At 31.5% G+C, this 19,393-nt stretch overlaps 1 protein-coding gene across 1 annotated transcript; it reads right to left on the reverse strand.

The window, feature by feature from the left end:
• Positions 1-400: 400 nt before the first annotated feature.
• On the reverse strand, positions 401-18,393 carry LOC105323116 (furin-like protease kpc-1). Its single transcript, XM_066071036.1, has 14 exons — positions 18,174-18,393; positions 17,546-17,644; positions 10,351-10,431; positions 10,066-10,194; positions 9,904-9,971; positions 9,545-9,633; positions 9,284-9,459; positions 5,225-5,428; positions 4,056-4,162; positions 3,043-3,158; positions 2,765-2,888; positions 2,318-2,667; positions 2,133-2,177; positions 401-1,536 (listed from the first exon to the last, which is right to left on the reverse strand). The coding sequence occupies exons 1-14, from the start codon at positions 18,387-18,389 to the stop codon at positions 1,319-1,321; spliced, it is 2,022 nt and encodes a 673-aa protein (XP_065927108.1). The 5' UTR covers positions 18,390-18,393; the 3' UTR covers positions 401-1,318.
• Positions 18,394-19,393: the final 1,000 nt, after the last annotated feature.

Here is a 19,393-nt window from a genome sequence, read left to right on the forward strand (position 1 = left end):
CGGTTATATGTGTGAAAAGGGTGTTGACGCAAGATTACGCTCTATATTTCCTGTAATTGAATATGTAGAAGAACCGATGAATGTTCATGCTTTTGATAAATTGCGGAAAAAATTCCAATAGTGTGACATTTCAGAAGCACGAGAAATTATTATAAAACTTCTAAATTTCTGTAACTGACAAAATCAGTTTTATGCTTTATTGAACTATCTAATATCAATTTTTATATGATATGATATTGCTTATTTTTAAATGTGAAATAATGGGGGCAGAAATAAGACCTTATTGAATATAGTTCTTTGTTTGATAAAATACACATGTATATGCATTATGTGTCTATGGAACAAAACGATAAGGATATCAAGAAGCAAAATGATATGAAAAACAATAAGAAAAGCAGTCAACAATTGGACAGATAAAAGTAATATAATTGCATTTCATTCTCTTGAATTACATGTGTACATACAAATCTGTTTCTAAAAGTTTGTTATTAAAAACTCTGACTACATCTGCATGAAATTTGTTGAACAACATAAAAAGCTTCTACAATAATACAAGGTGTAATAAAAACCACTTAAATGAATTCTCAAATCTTTCAATATGATATCACTTTAAATATGATAAAGATTTCTGTACAAATGAACTATAACTGCTTCTTAATATTTTTTTCACACAAAGCAAATTGACTAACAGAAGATTGACCATAATTTTCGTTGTTCTTTTTTTTCAGGTTGGGGGTTGGTATTGGGGTTGGGAATGGGGGGATGTGGGGTCAACTTTTGAAATATTCCCTGAACCAAACCATGGGACAACATTTTTAAATATTATGCAATGATTTTTAACAACTGTTTTTTTTTATATTTGAAGACAAAAGATATTTCCAGAGCAGTAATACCAAACATAAGGGCGGAATGTAAAAATTGAGCACTTTTTTTAATTTACAAAATCGTATAAAGCCGTATCGTAAAAATGTTTGAGAGAATCTTTTACAAAATTAGGTTGGTAAATGAATATTTTTTTTTATCAAAAGAACATGATATATTTAATAGTAAAACTACATACAAAACATTTCAACAAATCATTTTAAGTAATTTTTCAACTTCTGAAAATAAGAAAAAAAAATATTTTGAGTAGTTTTTGAACAGTAAGAATTTCCGGCAGGTACAACTCGTTTTGTTAAATGATCGACGTTGTATATGGAAACAGAAGCTAAAGGTCCAATGCTGAGCAATATAAGATATGGGTATTGAATACATTTAGTTTATCATACAGCATCATTGAAAATTGGACATCAGACTATGGACAGAATGTTTTCATGTTTTAGAACCTTTCAAATCTGCTTGGATCGGTATCGGATATCTCTTTTGGCATCCGTAGTAATTTTAATATGTTACTTTGTTTCAATTTGGGCCAATACTTATACAATAACAAACCAGAAACCAGAACTGCAATTATGACAATAACTGTTACAGCTATGGCAACAGCGGTTGTTGAAGAATTATCATTGATCTTCTTGATGTCGGGAGCCTTCGCATTGTCTACAAATATATTGATGATATTTATATCCTTAACAGATTTTCCCTGATAATTAAGAAATGATCTAGTATATTTTTAAAAATAGATTATGTCTCAGTGCTAGTGTTTTTTCCTTCAAAAAAGTTCCCTTTATAATGTTGACATCTAAAAAAAGAATATGTTATATACATGTGTGCACGATTATGATAGAAATTCATATGCACAGACTTAACGTTGTAAGAAAAACAATGAAAGAAAGCGTAAGGCATCATATAAATGAATGTGTTTCTGTAGCGGTTATTTTTTGGATCTGCTTTTCATAGTCAGACAGGAAGACATGATTTATATACCAGATATTTATCATTATTATTGATTTATGATCATACAATGGCCTCTAGGGCCTATGATATTGGTCTAAGGTAAAATACACATGGAATGGTTCAGTGATAAATGAAATAAACGCTTCCTATTCAAAAAGACCCGCGCAGGTATCTGTGATATACCACGTGAAATTAAGTTTTAAAAAATTGGTCATTAGAGATGTTTGAGTGGAATGATGCGACAACCAAGTTTTTAAGTATAACGAGCATTTACATAAATTAAGTAGAAAATATCGCACCTTTTGAGATTCCATAAAAATGAAGCCTCCAGGATATAAGAGTGGCTAAAATAAAAAAGAAAACAGCTTACACTTAGCCTTACGCATATACATATTCAACTATATTTATTTTTACAAAAACAATACACAATTTATGAATCTTTCTCTTTAATTTGTATCATTTTTTCTAAGATAGAAATGAATACCTGAAACATCATGTGTATTCAGACTATCTTCAGATTCGTACTTCATTGATAGGTTCCATTTTCCTTGAATGTTTTCTCCCCAGAAATGAACAGATGTATATGTCCATGTAACGATTCCAGGTGAATCATGTGTTATAAAAGAGTCCATTGACCGTGGGGTCATTAGGTAGGACTTAGTAAATGAAGGTGACTCCAAAATCAGAGTTATATCTCCTCTCCTTGAATCAAAGGAAAAACACACATCTATCTGAACCTTTTCTAGAGAACGTATTGTGCAGTTTTCACCGGAGTCTTTTATTGTACTGGTTAACTCTGAGATTGTTGTGTTAAACACATCCCTCGAATTGTTTCTGTAAAACATAACGGTAGGAAACTGTGATAATTAAAACCTTTAAATATTCCAGTTATTCATGATTATGGTTATCAGAAAATAAAAGATATCCTTACAAGTTTTTGTTAACGTTCTTTGTTTCAGAGGAACAATACAGTTGTTGGTCTACTAGGGTCCATGTCTTTGCGAGGGATACCATTGCTTCTGCATCCATCATTCCAAAACCAACAATCTGACTCACTGACATATGACATTAAAAAAAATAGACATGGCAAGGTTTTGCACAATGCAAGACTGCTCGAAATATTCTGTAAAATAAGTTTTTTCTGAATGCGTTTTTTATCACCTGTACTTATGAATAACTTTATGGAAAACAATTCAAAAGACAATATACCATTAAACCCGGCTCCATTGATTTGCCAAGGTTGTTTCTCAAAGTCATCGTCAATATTGTGTCGTTTACTTGTCTGTACAATCAAATGTTGAACATCTCGCCATGTGAGCGAAGGACTACCACAACAATATCATTTGCATTCAAAGTAGTGAAAGCAAGACAATTTATATATATTATATGTTTTGCATTAAAGTGACACGGTGACTTAAAATAGATGATTTACTTTTTGATTATGACTAAATATACTAAATTTTATCATTCGGAGGTTACACACAATATAATTTATCATCTATCAGTTAATTTATAAATCATTAAAACTCATCCGAAATATACACAAGTAAACAAACTGAGTTGTTTTGGACAGTGATTTTAGTGTCACGTGATTGCGATTAATATTAGTCTCTAAAAATAGTTACAATGGGATTAACACACCGAGAAAAGAATTTGAACTTGAAGCTATTTGATGTATGTGGTAAGAAATATGCATTTACAGAGAGTACATCTTAATAAACATATAGTTCTTGATGAAATCAGGTTTCAATGAGAGGCCCCTGGCTCATGATATATGTCAGACTGCAGCATTTACGATCCCCTGCGCTTGCGTGGCTAAGCGGAAGGAAAACGCAATATTTTTGTGTTGGACAAACACTTAATTCTATTTTTCTCTTTTTAATTTGATTTAATTACTTTTGAACAACGTAATTTTTAAAAAGTTCATTTTTTCATATGATAGATAAAAATACAGAAATCGTGTAAAAATTGCTAAATCATAGGTTTGTGCGTCAATATGTCTTTTTAAGACACATGTTATACTGTAATTGATTTCATATAAAAGTAAGTTTGCAAAAAAAATCTTAAATTAGTTACATTTCGTTTTGATAAATAAACAATATTAAAAACCAAAAATTTAATGGATGACGTTACATGAATGGTGCCATCTAAAAAGACATGATGTGCTGTTCACAAGTTTCTGTAAACACGTGAAAATCTTTTAAAGAATGAATACTTATTACTTTGCCTGAAGAGCTAATGCCACAATTGCTGAAGCTTGTGGAGCCGAAAAAGACGTTCCCTCCAGGTTGCTGTTGCTGACACATGTAGAGTTCAGAGATGTAGAAGTCTGTAAGAATAATCGTTATCAAATAATGAGAATAAGAATCGGTTATACAAAGTTGGGAGCATAATAATATTCCAGCCTTTGGCAAAAATCATTTATTATAAACGGAATGAAAAAAAAATACTCCTTGGACTGTTTTAAAGATCGTCGACACCTATGGAAGAAGTTTTGCATATAAGTCTTAATTTTTATTGTCTAAATAAATTTGAAATTTAAAATTCCTAGCATTTATTTGACTTGAAAATAAAGAAAATATCAATCTGAGAAAATAATCAAGTTTATAGATTTATTTCAATTCATAAAAGCAAAGGTCTTTGCCTTGATAAAACTCGTGATCTATTACCCATTGAGCTACATGCATGTATATGGAGACTTTGTTGGCGATATAATAAGGTTTACATTCACTGTAATAAATTGAAATCGCCATGTTAAGACGTAGTGTCATAAAAAAGTAAAAACAACAGAAGTGTCGGGGACCTTACTGTCTAAGAGATTTAAAATTCTAGCATTAATTGGACTTGAAAATGAAGAGAAAATCAAATTGAGAAAAAAAGTTCATAGATTTAATCATATTAAAGTATTGTTACATTACAGTCAGTTCAAGCATATCTTTTACAACATACACCATAGCATAGCATAGCATTGAAATCTCTTTACAATGTACTGGAATCTCATACCATAGCTTTGTGATCTCATACCATAGCATACAACTTCATAGAATCTCATTCATCACATCATGCCATAGCATAGCATACAGCATTATTTTAACTCGGTTTTAAATGTTTTTATTTGAAAAAAATAAATGTTCACATTGCAGATTAGTGGTAAATTTGAGCTTCTTATTTTATTACTTCGAAATGTGTGAAACGCTTCTGTGTGTGGAGGCGTTTTGTTCAAATCTCATAGCATACCTAAAATAACATATCAATAAGCCCTTCATTTCAATTTCTCATAGCATAACATACAAATCTTATAGCATATCATTAAAATTGCATAACATATCATTAAAGTCGCATACCATATTATAGCATAAAATTGTAAAAGATATGCTTTAAATGACTGTACCAACTGTCGTTCCGGTATGCTTGAATATGTTGCAGCGAAAGCTGAAGCGCAAACTTCGGCATATGGAGCAGCCTTTCCATCAATGCCGATACTTGTTATTGGAATTGTACATAGATTACTGAGTTTGCCATCCGCGTTGCAGTTGTCATCTTTTCCGCCATTGCCTGCGGCGAAGACATATATAACACCTTTCCCGTTTCGTCCCTGCGTTGAAAAAAGAAACCATACATAATCATTCGTTCAAAAGAAAAGCAGTGCCTATTTGTTAACTATTTGTTGTATACCCGTTATGCGTTTTCCACGTAATCATGTTTTACATTTAAAAAGAATCATTGCAGTCTTATCTTTAAAAGGCGGTTTACCAGAAGTGGTTTATATATTTAATATTCCTTTCCTTTTTATGTGGTACGAAAGAAATATGATGGGAGAAAAATCTCATTTACTTCAATAGTGTTTAACATTACAGATACAATTAGCTAAGGATCTGATTTAAATGGGTGTCAGTAAAGTTGATGATTATAAATCGTAAAAAAGAGAAAATAAACTCATAATAAAGTATGTGTGTTTATTTCTATATTAAAATTCTTTCACAGCGTCAAAAAAATCTATTTTACGCAGGTATTTGTTACAAATATTACAACGGACATCCAAACAAAGTTTGCAGTTTTACATCTATGTACTGTTATCTTAAATAGTTATGCCTGTGTAGCAGTTAAATGGACAAAACGTTATAAAGTAAGATAATCAGTTTCCGTAGATACATGTAAAAGCGAATATTGCAAAAGTGAAGAAGGTTAATTCGTATGAACTTTACCTGAGCAAAATACCGGTATTATTGCATGTACTAGTACTTCTCGTTTTGTGAATGGCTTTGTGTTACAAAAACTTTATTTAATGGTTGCAAATTTGATAATTCATTCATAACACGTTATTAAACCAATGTCTTTGCGAACCACCACGAAATAATTTCCAAGACTTGTTATTTAAATAATTTAAATGGATATCTACGTATACCTTTATCCTATAAGACACCTTGAAGAATAAGAAATCACACGATTTTGTAGTTGAAAATGACCATTAAATCTTGTTAAAAACAAAGTTACCAATGCTTTTTATTTGCACTTAGTCACGCATAATTATGTATACTTTCTCAGCAATATTTTTAGCAAACAAACATGACTAAACCTGAATTATAAATAAGTTTTGTTATGGTTTCGTCATCATATAAAGATATTTTAGAAATGAATGTAATCAACAAAGGAGAAAGGTATACTTCAAAGCAATGATAAATGTAGTTCATTTCTTTTATAAAAACTCCAATTTGTTCCTATTTGTTTCAAATCATTATAGTCAAGAGTTTTATAAGACTTGCATATGTTTGATCAGTTTGATCATCCACGATTGTGTGTACCTTTTTTGGAAAATCTATCTAAACTACTATATTAAAATAATAGACTCGAATTTTTGGTCTTTAATACTGAAAATTCGGAAGGGTTCTGTCCTTTGTTTTATATATTTTAAACATGATTGGAACTTGAAGATTACCAATTTGTTTTTTCTCAGTCAAGCTTTGCTAATTTACAAAATCAACGAAAATTCCTTTTAAAAATCCGGTAATCTTTTGGGTTTTTGTCGATTTTACAATTATGCACATGCGCATTATATTCACGCTAAATTACAGGAGGGCTCTTTAGTTTGTATCTCCACAATTTCACATTTGCATGGAGAAACGATATTACAAATACATGTACCTTTTCATTGAAAATTGTCATATATTCTTTTCATCAAAGGAAATATGGGAGATTACTCTAACTCAGTGCATCTAATATAAGAAATATCCAGAGTTTCGAATGTCAACATGGTGTAAAAATTCGAAGCGCGTAAAAACGTTAGAGAAAAAGTGTTGAAATTTTCAAACTTTTAGATGAAATATATTTTTAGCCTCAAAATGGTTTCTTATGACTAATTTAACTGTTATCTTCAATGCAGCTTCATTAATTTTCTCCAAAATCGTTTTGGAGCGATTTTGCAATTTTTTGCTACATTAAGGGTATATGGGAGGCATCTTAACCGGCTGTGGGGAAGGCCTGTTCCGAGACACGGTTAGATTATTCTAACTAAGCATAGTGTAGTGAAATTAATAGCATTATTGTAGTCTTAAAGCTTGGTTATGTAAATGTCAACAATACGGTGTGTAGATGTATATATTTCATAAATGTCCTATATTATATGCAATGTCAACCCGTGCAAGCACGGGTCAAATCTAGTTGTAATTTATAAACTTTAAGGCTCAAATCTAAAAGGCCTGAAGTCTACGCGATCCATATAAACGATGTCGATCGGCGTATGTGTGTACGCAACACTTCAATGCTGCCTATATACATTGGTAAGCTATTTCATTGCCATCTTGAAGTAACTAAATAAAAATGAATAATGTCGTTTTTAAAGATAAAGACACATTGAAAGCAGGAAAGGAGTTATTTGAATTGATCTCAGACTTACAGTAATTACAATTATGATGGAAACCCTCACATGGTAAATTAATGGCTGTTGTGTTTGTGTAAATTCCTGATTGACTATAATAATAACAATTCTACTTTCATGGTAAATGATGTAACAAATGATTCAGATATATATGTATTTATAATCAGAAAAATGATTTCTTTGGTGATACATATGGGCAATGAAGGTGGCGAGCATTACGTACTAGATACTTTACATAACGCATTTGTTCTGCATTCGAAGCCACCTTCATACCTGCATAAATCACCAAATCGCCATTTTTCGTTACTTTCATTTACGGATTCATTGACTTGCTTATAATTACATGTACTTTAAGTTAATATGTTTAACGGTGCGAGCGTTGGGGCGAGCGCAGCTTATGATTGAATATATATATATACGTATCATTAAAATAAATTGACTGAAAATTAGACAAATAGATGTAAACAAAATCCTTAAATATATTTGAATACAATTTGAATTGATTTGAATATTTGAATACAAATTAAATAGAATATATCTTCTTTTCATCTTTATTATTTTTACGCTACAGTATATAAGCAATACTTCAAGAATTATTGTTGTTTGATTTTTTTAATAAGTACTGTGGAACTAGCGTACATAGTCGTTGAATAATTAATATTTTAACATTGTTTCCTTTGAAAGTGGTTGTAACGTCAAGTAATTTGTAGAAACCTTCTCAAGAAACAGGGGCAGGAATACCGCAATTTTAAGGAAATCTTCTCAAAATCTATTAACTTTTAGCCCTCAAAAGACTGTAATGAACAGTTGATTCATATTCCTGAATAAATGACCTCATTCGTTAGCTTTTGCAAATTTTGAGAGAAATTCATCTTTCGGTTATTCAAGAAACATTAATTACCTTTAGAATAATCAGTTATACCCCGTTATTTAACGTCATTGTTACGTCGGAGTTCACGTCGGTTTAATGTCGCCTGTCTCTCTTAAAAACTCCCCCCTGATATCAAAAACTATGTGTAGTATACTGGGTTTTTTTCTTAAAAAGCGTGACGTTTTTTAAAAACACATTATATCTGGTTCTAAAAAGTTTTACTTTGATTTTCCGAGAACGTGCGAACGCCGTTTGCAATGCTTTAAATTGCATTATGGGTCAAAAATTTACTTATGCCAAAAAATTCTGACGGATCAATGTGCAAGAAAACCATTGTGACGTCACTCGATTGTATTGTGAAAGAGTACCGAAGTTAAAGAGTTGGATGTTGCATATCCATGTTCGTAATGTCAGCAATACAATGTACATGCATAAATATTGCTTATTTTTATCTTGCTTGTTCTCGAGAGAGCGTGAAATGGGAAATCATATTGCATGTTACAGGGGAACCACTGGTCCAATAAAAACAGGCAATTTCTGGTCCCAGTAACTGAAGCCACATTAATCCGTTTATTGAATATGCAGATAGTCCAAATTTTCTATTTTTCTATTACGCCTTGCTGGTAGAGCTTGCTTCTCTCGCTGGGGCTACGTGCCGGTAAGCTGCGCTCGCTATAATGATGTTTAAAAATTTATAGGCTTACCAAAGTTACACCATCAACCAATGCACTCTCGCTAACAGGTCCAAGTCTATGATATAGCAATCCACTATATGATCCCCAGCTGTTTGAGTATATATCTACCCTACTTAAATGATGAGTGAGGGCTTTTGCTTCAGTAATGTCGTTAACTGGTATGTCTTTTCCGATTAATCTTACACCTACAAAAAAAGGATCGGAGCTACAACAAACAATACCTTCACTGGAGATTTACATGCAAGAGTAATTTGTTTTTGGTATATGTACCTATGATTGTAGAAGCATGGGCAACTCCAACTATACACACGCCATTATTTGCTTCTGCGGCAATTAGTCCGGTAACTGATGTACCATGGCTATTTGAGAATGAGCTTAGAAAATTAGCTTCGAAAACAATTTAAGATTTTATTAACACTTCTGTATTTACTGCTACTTCTTTCAATATGCTAAATTTGTCCTGTAACAAAATACCTCAATATTTTTATCGCCTTTTGAAGGGAATTTTAACAAAAAATGGAAATGTTTAATAATATGTAGAGAAAGGGTATTTCAAACTTCAAACCGTAGATAATTTTTTACTTTATTTTTTCGAAAAAATAAGAAGTTAATGTACATTAGAAATGTACCTGTCACTGATTTCATCCGGAGTGATGTTTGAATCTTGATCTATGAAGTCATAACTATTAACAGCATCCTTGAAACATGAAAAATAAAAGTATTGGATTATTCAAAGATGAGTGTTTTGGTCATGTAATAATTGATATAGGCATCATTTAAGTAATTCTTACAATATTTTTTCTAAGATCTGGATGGTCAACCTGGATACCACTGTCTAGAACTGCAATAGTAATGCCAGATCCATTGAATCCATATCTCCAAGCCTCCGATACTCTTGTGTTTGGAACAACTTCTCCGTTCTTTAAATAGATAATAATGATCCTTGGTACTGTTTAAAAGTTTAGAATGATATTTTATTTACTATTCAATACTTTCATTTCAAATCAGCAGTGGTAATGAAAAGGTTTTTTAATTTGAAATCAAAATACGCTGATAAATATATAAGGTAACATTACCAAGTTCCACATATTTGACCATTGAGGGTCACTTGTTTTTAGGTAATTCATATGGAAATGCTGCCTTTCTAAACTTTTGATCTACAAGAAAACAATTAATAAATGTTACTTCAAGATTCTACTGGTCTATTTTTTGTTCTCAGAAATACCCATTTAAAATTCTTTCAATATTTTAAGTAAAAATTAAATGCTTATATTTCATAAAAAATGAATACTTAGACGAACAAAGCGAATCCTGAATAGGCTAATATTTTGACAGATTAAGAGCAATGCAGAGTGTTAATTGTATAGTTCTAGACTTAGTTAACGTACATGTCCATGCTCATAGTTAAATCATTCGAACGTTCTTTTTCCGTCATTGACATTTATATTTAATGCAAGTCTGCATTGCCATGGTTCTTTACAAATAAAGAAACTAAAGCAAATAACCAAACAATATTATATATTTTGTAAACATTACAACTTATCTATAAGATTTTCTCATCGTGTCACTTGTGAAGATATTAAGAAATACAACATTATGGTACGCGGGTATGATAAGGCAACTCTCAGCGATCAAATTCCTCTGATCAATATGACGTCACAATAAGCAGCATGATGTCATATTTTACTCAGGAACATGTCGATTTTAACTTTATCTCTGGTTTAAATTATAAAAACTAGAGGCATGAAATATCACTAGAAACTCTTCTAACTGAATATAGCTTCGATTTCTCTCTATTACGTATAATTATCATTGATGACGTCACAAGCATGTTTAATAGAGAAGATCATGTCGGGAGACAAATCATTGGAATGCAGTGAAAACAATGCCGAAAAAAGACTTATTTAATACAGATACCTAAGATTTATATGAGTGTCAGTTAGGATATAATCAGGATAATACAGGCATGGATATTTTGTTTTATCAGCGAGTGTTTTAAGGTAAGCAGATCAACATTTATATGGCTTGACCATCCTTTCCTCTGTCAATGTGTACAAAGAAAGCCAAAAGTGTAACACTACCCCGGATATTTTGAAAGATGACTTTGGTAAATATCAACGGTATATGACCTAAACTACTTGAAAAGTGCTGCTAGAATCCTGTGCTTTGTTGTTTTAAATGAAAAATATATAGTATTTTCAATGAAATTATAGAAGTTGAGAGGGTTTCCGATAAATATTTACAATATCTTTTTTATGCGATTAACAATAGGGTTCTAGCAGTAATACCAATAAACATGAACTATTTGCCGATCGAATTATAAAAGCAAACATACAAATAAACTTCGGGGTAGTGTTACACTTTTTCATTTTTTGTTAAGGTAAAAAAGTGATCTATTTTTAACTGTCACGTGATACCATGGCTCGGCAGCTTCAAAAATCGAGTCGATTCCGAAGTAGAAAAATGATATCTTTGGGAACACATTCACTTGGTATTCATATTCAGCACTGTTTTTATAAAAATGAACAGTTTTTGAATTGATCATAATTTTGAAGGTCACTAAACTCGGAGTTGCCTTAACCTACCCGCGTAAGTATACCTTCGAGAGGTAAAGAAAAAAACTAGCTAGTGTAACCATAATACATGCAAATGCATAATTGCAACTTTTCTGAACTTCCCGACAAACGGTAAAACAACCTTGAATATAAAACTGTTTTACTTACTGGGTGACCTTTGAAAAAACTTAATGAGCAATCAAAGCATTGCATCATTTGGTGACTTGAATTAATCTCTATCAAATTAAATTTCATCCTTTAAATACTCAACAGGAAAGTGAAAAGCCTGTTGGTAAGACAGTAATTAGTTTGACTCCATCCGATGGTGATACATCTGGTGACATTCAGAGTTATGTTAGCTATGTATTTATTATGTATGCAGCATAAAGAAAATTGTCTTAGAAAACAGATCTTTGTCAATATTATTGTGTCTTAAAGTGTGCCTATAAATTCTTTGACAAGGGTTCTAATGATAGATGTACAAGAACTGTTTATGGCTGCATTTAAGATCATAGCAGCTACTAGCATTGTCAAATCAATTAGAAATTATAATCGATTAATCAGCAGAATCAGTTGACCATTAGTCCATTACCAATTTATTATCAGCTAATTATCTAATCAGAAACAAATTGTATTATCTTTATAAAATATGGTCACTTAAAGTAAATCCACCCTCCTGTGACGTCATACATTTTACAAAAACCATGAATTCATTAAAATTCTTGCAAGTAGATTTGTAATTTCTATGTTATGATAGGTGCACATCAAAAACTCAAATCATTGTTTACTTGGATATATTTAATAAGCGTTTTTCATCCTTGTATTCGACATAATTCAATAATGACAAAGGGAAATAACTCTTTTCTTCTTTTCTCTGAGTGATATATCTAAATGCTATAATTTTTCTAATGTAAACAATATTTTTCTTTTTTTTAAATTAATTTTAGTTTTCTGGCAAAGTAAGCAATAAAATTTAAATATACAAACAAGTATCCATCCACTTATATTTAATTTTTAAACAAAAAAAGTGTGATTTTCAGATGATAATTTCAGCCTTTGGTTTTTATTACCTTACATCTTAAATAGTATTGATACATATATATTTTATTGATTTTTTGATGAAATTCAAGTCCACTAAGTTAGAAAAAAGTTATGTTTTTAACTTTGAACCCATGATTTTATAGGTACGGAGTTACCTTAATTTCATGCTATGGTTTAATTTAAAATAAAGAAATGCAATTTGCAATTACTTTGAAATTTTTAAGAGGTATGCTGTATTGTTTTCCATTTAGGAGGCCCGATGGTAGACAAAATAACCATCAGATCTGTGTAAAAGTTTAAGATATGATTTGTTTAGCTATTAACTATCATTTCGTAAAGAAAAAATCTGTATTAACTAATTTTTTCAAACTGGATATTTTTCTAAATTTGTAAATACAGCTTTTCTCCTAAACGAGATCAATACTGTCTAAAGATGGCCACAACCATCGAGTTGTCTTAGAGTGTTACATATCTTTTGAGATTAAAAAAAAAACAACCACCACTTTGCAACAGTTCATTTCATTAAGAACCAAATAAGAAAGAAATGATAGGTATAGAATTTATACATGTAACAAACTGATAATTATAGATTATAAAATCTCAAATCGATTAGTGTAAATCGACAACCTTTCCAAATGATTGAAAAATCACCGAACAAATTAATGATTTTATTACTATGCTTGCATATTGCTGATATGTAGAGCTAGGTAGCTGCTATGATTCTGAATACAGCTCATGAAGATTCAATGTAGTTAATTGGCTACTGTACAGTAAATCAGATCCAGTACAAACATTATATTTAGCTATGTAATGTAGCCTCATTGACCTTCATTGCTTTATTTATCTACCTGAAGTGGGTTTATTTAGCTACTCAATCATACCTTTTTCCAAAATGGCATACTAAAAATTGCATTCAGTTGCAGCAATAATTTTCAAACTTTGGAATGTTACAAGAGGCCAATAGGCCTAAGGGTTACCTGAGTACCATAGCCCATATGCAAACTTGTCGAGGAGTCTCATATATGCATTTAATTAAGTTTCAAGTTGAAAAATTATGATATAGTCATGATAACCACCTGCCTAAAATCTTTCAAAAAGGCTTCTGAAACCTTTAATTCTAATTTATGAATTACTTACAGATCACAAAAGAGTACATTACCTGATACTCAAAAATGTGCAATACTCTGATAGAAAATAATGTTCCCATATTTGTCGACTTTCAAATAAGTTTAATGTGTATATGTTTTCATAGATAAACTAAAACAAAATGGCTAGTATAAATGTTTTATCTAAAACAACCACCAATCACCCATCCCCAGGGGCAGACAGATACTCTCAGAGTTTTCAAAAACCAGAAAATTCGGACTGATGCCTGAGTATGTTCTACCAGTCCGGAGCAAATTTTATCAGTCCAATTAAAACAAATATTTATGTTACAGTACTTTTTAGTGTTATGTAATTACTTAAAAAAATATAAAAAGAGCTTTAATTACCAAAAAAAACCTCTAAAATATATAATCTAGAATTAATTTGTTTTGTTTCTAAATAAATAATTCCAAAATATGCAATCTTTAATTTATTTCTGTTCTGTTTCTATTGATGACTCTTTATAATTTATTTTATTCTTTCCTCGGACCTGTAATATATGAAATGTTATTGGTTTTGCCGGTAGGACCGGTAGTTCTCGGAAACTCTAAACTCTTCCTGTAAGCATTTTTAAAAAATCAACTATTGAAAGTTTTTTTTTGTGATACACACTTCTCTTGTTCCATCTTTGAAGATGTTGTCAACATCTACATTTATACAAAATCATTTTACATGTACTGCTTATCAGTGATTTTGATTGGCCAATTACTACTGTACTATTTACAAGTCTATTTGTTTATTTAGAAAGTTTAAAAACTGTTTTTGTTTCAAATGATCAATATACTTGCATAACTTTGATCATACAACATCTTCATTACATTAAAATCAATGAATAACACTAAATAGGACAAACACAGGAAGATAACTCCATTATGAAGACGCAAGTGAAGATCACTCCATTAACTGTAATACATGCATACAGGTGTGTGAGAGTAGAGAAAATAATAGTTAAACAATACATGCATTAACACTTTACATCAATTTTGGACCCGCCCTAGAGTAAAACTATTTTTTTTTATTCTAAAATTTACATCTTTAGTAGAGGACTTCCTGGTTAACATACATGTGATTGAAGTCAGTTTTTCTTAAAGATTTGCGAGAGTAGAGGAATTATTTGCATTAACAATATATATAGCCATATTGCCCCCCCCCCCCTTTATGGCCTAAACCCCTGAGCCAGGGTTTCACAGCTTAGGTAGAGGAGTTTGTGGTAATCAGAACAATGCAATTTTTTCCCCACATGTGTGAAAATGAAGAAGATTTTCCGAGATTTAATACATTTTTACTATATGGTTATACATTTCCATGTATTGGCCCTGCACTAGAGCCTAAACCCCTGACCCAGGGGTCGTGAATTTCACAATTTAGGTGAAGAACTTCATGGGCATCATTGCCATGGATTTTAGTTTTTCTTAAATAGATATGGGAATAGAGAGGAGGATTTCTTAAGAGTTAATACATTTATACTACATGTACATGTATATGGCCATATGTGTCCCACCCTAGAGCCTGAACCCCTGGCGAGGGGTCATGATTTTCACAATTTTGGTAGAGGGCTTCATGGACGTCATAACCGTGCATTCAGTTTTTCCCTCACATGTGTGGGAGTAGAAAAGAAGATGGTTGGCTCTTTTTTTTGCTGCCTATTTGGCCCCACCTGTGGTGCCCTGGGGGTAGAAGAGCCATGAATTGTACAATTTAGATTCGTCTTACCATATAGAGTGATGATTCTGTAAATTGTTTAAAATAGCTGAAATAGACTGGGGGTTGAGCCGCTGACAAAATTTAAGCTTTAGTAAACCCAACATAGCCTTAAAAAATTTACATCATATCCTGGCAGGGTAAATCCTGCTATGTTGAAAAGGAATACTCAATCACCCTGACGTTTGCTTTTACCTTACTCGGACATAAAAGCAAACGTATGGCTGATGCAGACAAGTTTACGGACTAAACAAATTAATATTTTTTCAAAACGGACGAAAACGAAAAAAAAATGTGGTATATCGGAGAATATATATAGCGTTTTATTGAACATTGTTATAATTTATAGCATAGAACATATTAAATTATGTGAATACAATTTCAAGAATTATTTTTAACATGTGGTTGGTGTACTGACCGAGCATCGGTCACTGCACTAAGTTCTGTGCAGTTCATAGCATGGCATGTAAAGAAGCAACATGCGGACTTATTATCATTAAAAAAAACAAAAACCGATTAAATGAATTTGTGATGACCACAAAATCTATTTCTTTTAAATTCCATAGCCATCGCATGTCATTGCACACGTAAAACTTGTAGGTAAAATGTAAAATATTTGTGTCATCATCGGATCCACGCTCGGTGACTCTCACTACATGTAAGGGATGAGTTATGAAACCATACACACAAAGCTTACGGGAAGGAATGCTTTAGAATGCAATTGCAGTTATGATATGACAATAGTTTTCATTTATACCATGTGCCTAAATATCAAAAGTGGTGGAGGTGAAAAGATTAAATTAAATCTCACTTCATGCTTTTTAAAGTTTGTTTCCATATATGAACTTTTAAATTAACAAATATCCATAAACGTGTTAAAAAATTGCACACAGTAAAAGCATTTCTCTGATAATGTGTAGCATTCCAACTAGTCAGAATCAACGTTTATGCGTCTTTTTTTTTTACTTTAAAGCACAAGCAGGTACCGTTTATTTGCCAGATTGCCACGAGTACTGGTCTACACGAATTACTTTTTACCCTCTTATTATGCAATACCCGAACACAAAAACAGTTTTATGAGATTAATAAGATCACAAATTACATTTTTTCTAGCGGTACCCCTTTTGAAAAATTTACCATTTTAGAGTTATAAAGCAAAGGATTTTAAGGGATCTAGATCACTAATTTAAGGGGCCAGCCCCTTTTTCATAATACCGAATGAAAACCCGTGGTATTTTGCACAACTTTTGTTTTATATGTATTTAGGAAATATTTAGGACTAAAAAGTTATAGAGGAAAAACATGAGCAAAATTTAACATTTTTTAAAACAAAAATTTCGTTTTCAGTTTGTTAATAGAATAAGTATGTTGATAAAACTGGGAGGACGACGTTAAAGTGCCTACTTTGAAGATTTGTAATTTAAAACTTCTTTCTACCGACCATCTCGGAGCCTTTTTAGGTACACAAGACCCATTAAAATAATTTTTATAGGGAAATTTCTCGAAACAGGAAGTACCGATCGCACAAATCTTTTAGTCATAGTTAGCTATTGACATTTCTAATGTACCCTGTTAATTTGAATTAAATCGGATAACAAACAAGCGAGATGTTAAGGTTTAAAGAAACGTCTAAAAGAAAAAGAAGAAAGATAATAATCAGCCTAAAGATATTTCTAAAAAACATTTTTAGTTTGTTATTTTGACTCACTATGTATTGCCTTTACACAGTTAATAAAAAAAAAACAGAGTAAAGGCAATGATATGAATTTTGAAATTTATATCATAGCTGAGGAAATTTTTATATCTAATCTCATATTTTAAAAATTACCCGATAAAATCTCTTCGCAGAGTCTTGCAGGTTCTTTTCTCCACCAAATTGTCTTATTTTCCATTCCTTGCATTTGATATGGAAATATTTGCTTGTTATCTAAAACGGAACATTAATAAATAATTTTGATGACTTTTAGGTTTAATCTCATGCAGGAAATAAGACAAACATTGATACATTGGTAAAATATTTCCTTGCTAGTTATTGGTTTGGTTAGAAAAGAATACACCCTTCAGTTTTATTAAAAGGCAACACTCGAACACAAATCTATGAGATCATTTCAGTTTATTGCCAATTTTTCAACTTTTCAGAATATTACAGAGAAGATACGGAAACAAATTATAAACAAATTAAAGAGTCTTTATGCTAATTCCATTTGTTACAAGAGGAACATGTGATGAAACATATTTCCGTATTCTTTAAAGGATCCAAATATGTAATGAAGATCAACATTGTGTGTATTTTGCAGATTTGATATAGTCATATTCAAATAACTTTATATCGATTTTGATCTTTGACTTCGACTAAGCATTCTTTTATGTGAAGAAAAACTCAATCATCATGCATATGTTTAAAAATATATGTGCTAGTGTGGTATATATATAAATGCAGTCGATAATGAAAGTACCTTTCCAAAAAATGAGCATTCATATCTTTTACAAAAGTCCACCACTGTTGATGCCGTGTCTGACTCAACTGCAAACTCTACTACATCAATGTCTTGGTGAAGTTGAGATGCTGAAATTCCTGCTGCCGATTTCTGTACAACTGCAAATAAAGCAGAACCCCAAATCAACGTAAACATTAAGGCAACCATGTTGTTATCAGTTGTACCCGTGCACATCCATACAATAAGGAAGTTTAAAAATAAAGAGAAATAACTAAAAACCAGTCATCCAGGGTGAAAAAGGACGATAACCCTTTAAATATGATGTTTCGTTTAAATGTGTTGCACGGACGAAATATTACTGTATACAGGGTTATTTTCACCTCGTGTAACTTACGCCCTTCTAACCTTGAAAATTTGCTTGGATACAGTTGTGTTGGAAGAAAGATCATTTGAAACGGAAAAAAATCGCACGGTATTGAATTCACTCGCTGACAACGAGAGCGAAAGGAGCAAAAATAAAACGGGGTCAACCAGTTACCTTTAGTTAATATATTATTGTTTTCAATTCGATAAAACAATGCTAGAAAGCAGAGGTTTTCAGTTAAATCTTTTCTCTACCGGCAATGCAAGCGCTTTTTTAAACATTAGTTGAAAATGGTTAATTATATACTATTTAAAACCAGATCTTTCTGACCCGAAAATACTAATGGCTTTAGTTACAAGAAAAAAGGAATTTTGGGTAGAGAAGTGCACCCGCTTGCTAGTGAAAGACGACTAATCTATAGGTCCGCTCAAAGAGACTGGTAATTTATGAAGCTATTAGGTATCAGTGTGATGCTAGCGATTCTTAACAAGTGTTCCAATTGCTTATATATTCAATGAAGAATTATCTGCAACGTTATTTTTAATCATACAGAGGAATAGGGATTTTTACGTCATGAGCCTCCTAATCAAAATGATACAGAAAAGGATTATTCAAATGCCCGAAATACTTAACTTGTCATTTATAAATAGTCATCCACCCCTTTTTGGGATTCGACGTACTTGCTTACAACTACATGTCTATGTAGGTGTGTCAAACCTATTTCAAAATGGCGATTTTTTCCTGTAGTTAATTTAATAAGTAGAAATATATCCTCAAAAATGCTATTTTTATCTGTTTTTTTTTTAAATATAATCAAGTTCCTTTTCTGTTTGTCATTTTGTAGAAATATGTATCATTTTATTTCTTAATCACT

The sequence above is a fragment of the Magallana gigas genome, chromosome 9 (assembly GCF_963853765.1).
Source record: "Magallana gigas chromosome 9, xbMagGiga1.1, whole genome shotgun sequence".
In the NCBI taxonomy this organism is placed as follows: Eukaryota; Metazoa; Mollusca; class Bivalvia; order Ostreida; family Ostreidae; genus Magallana; species Magallana gigas.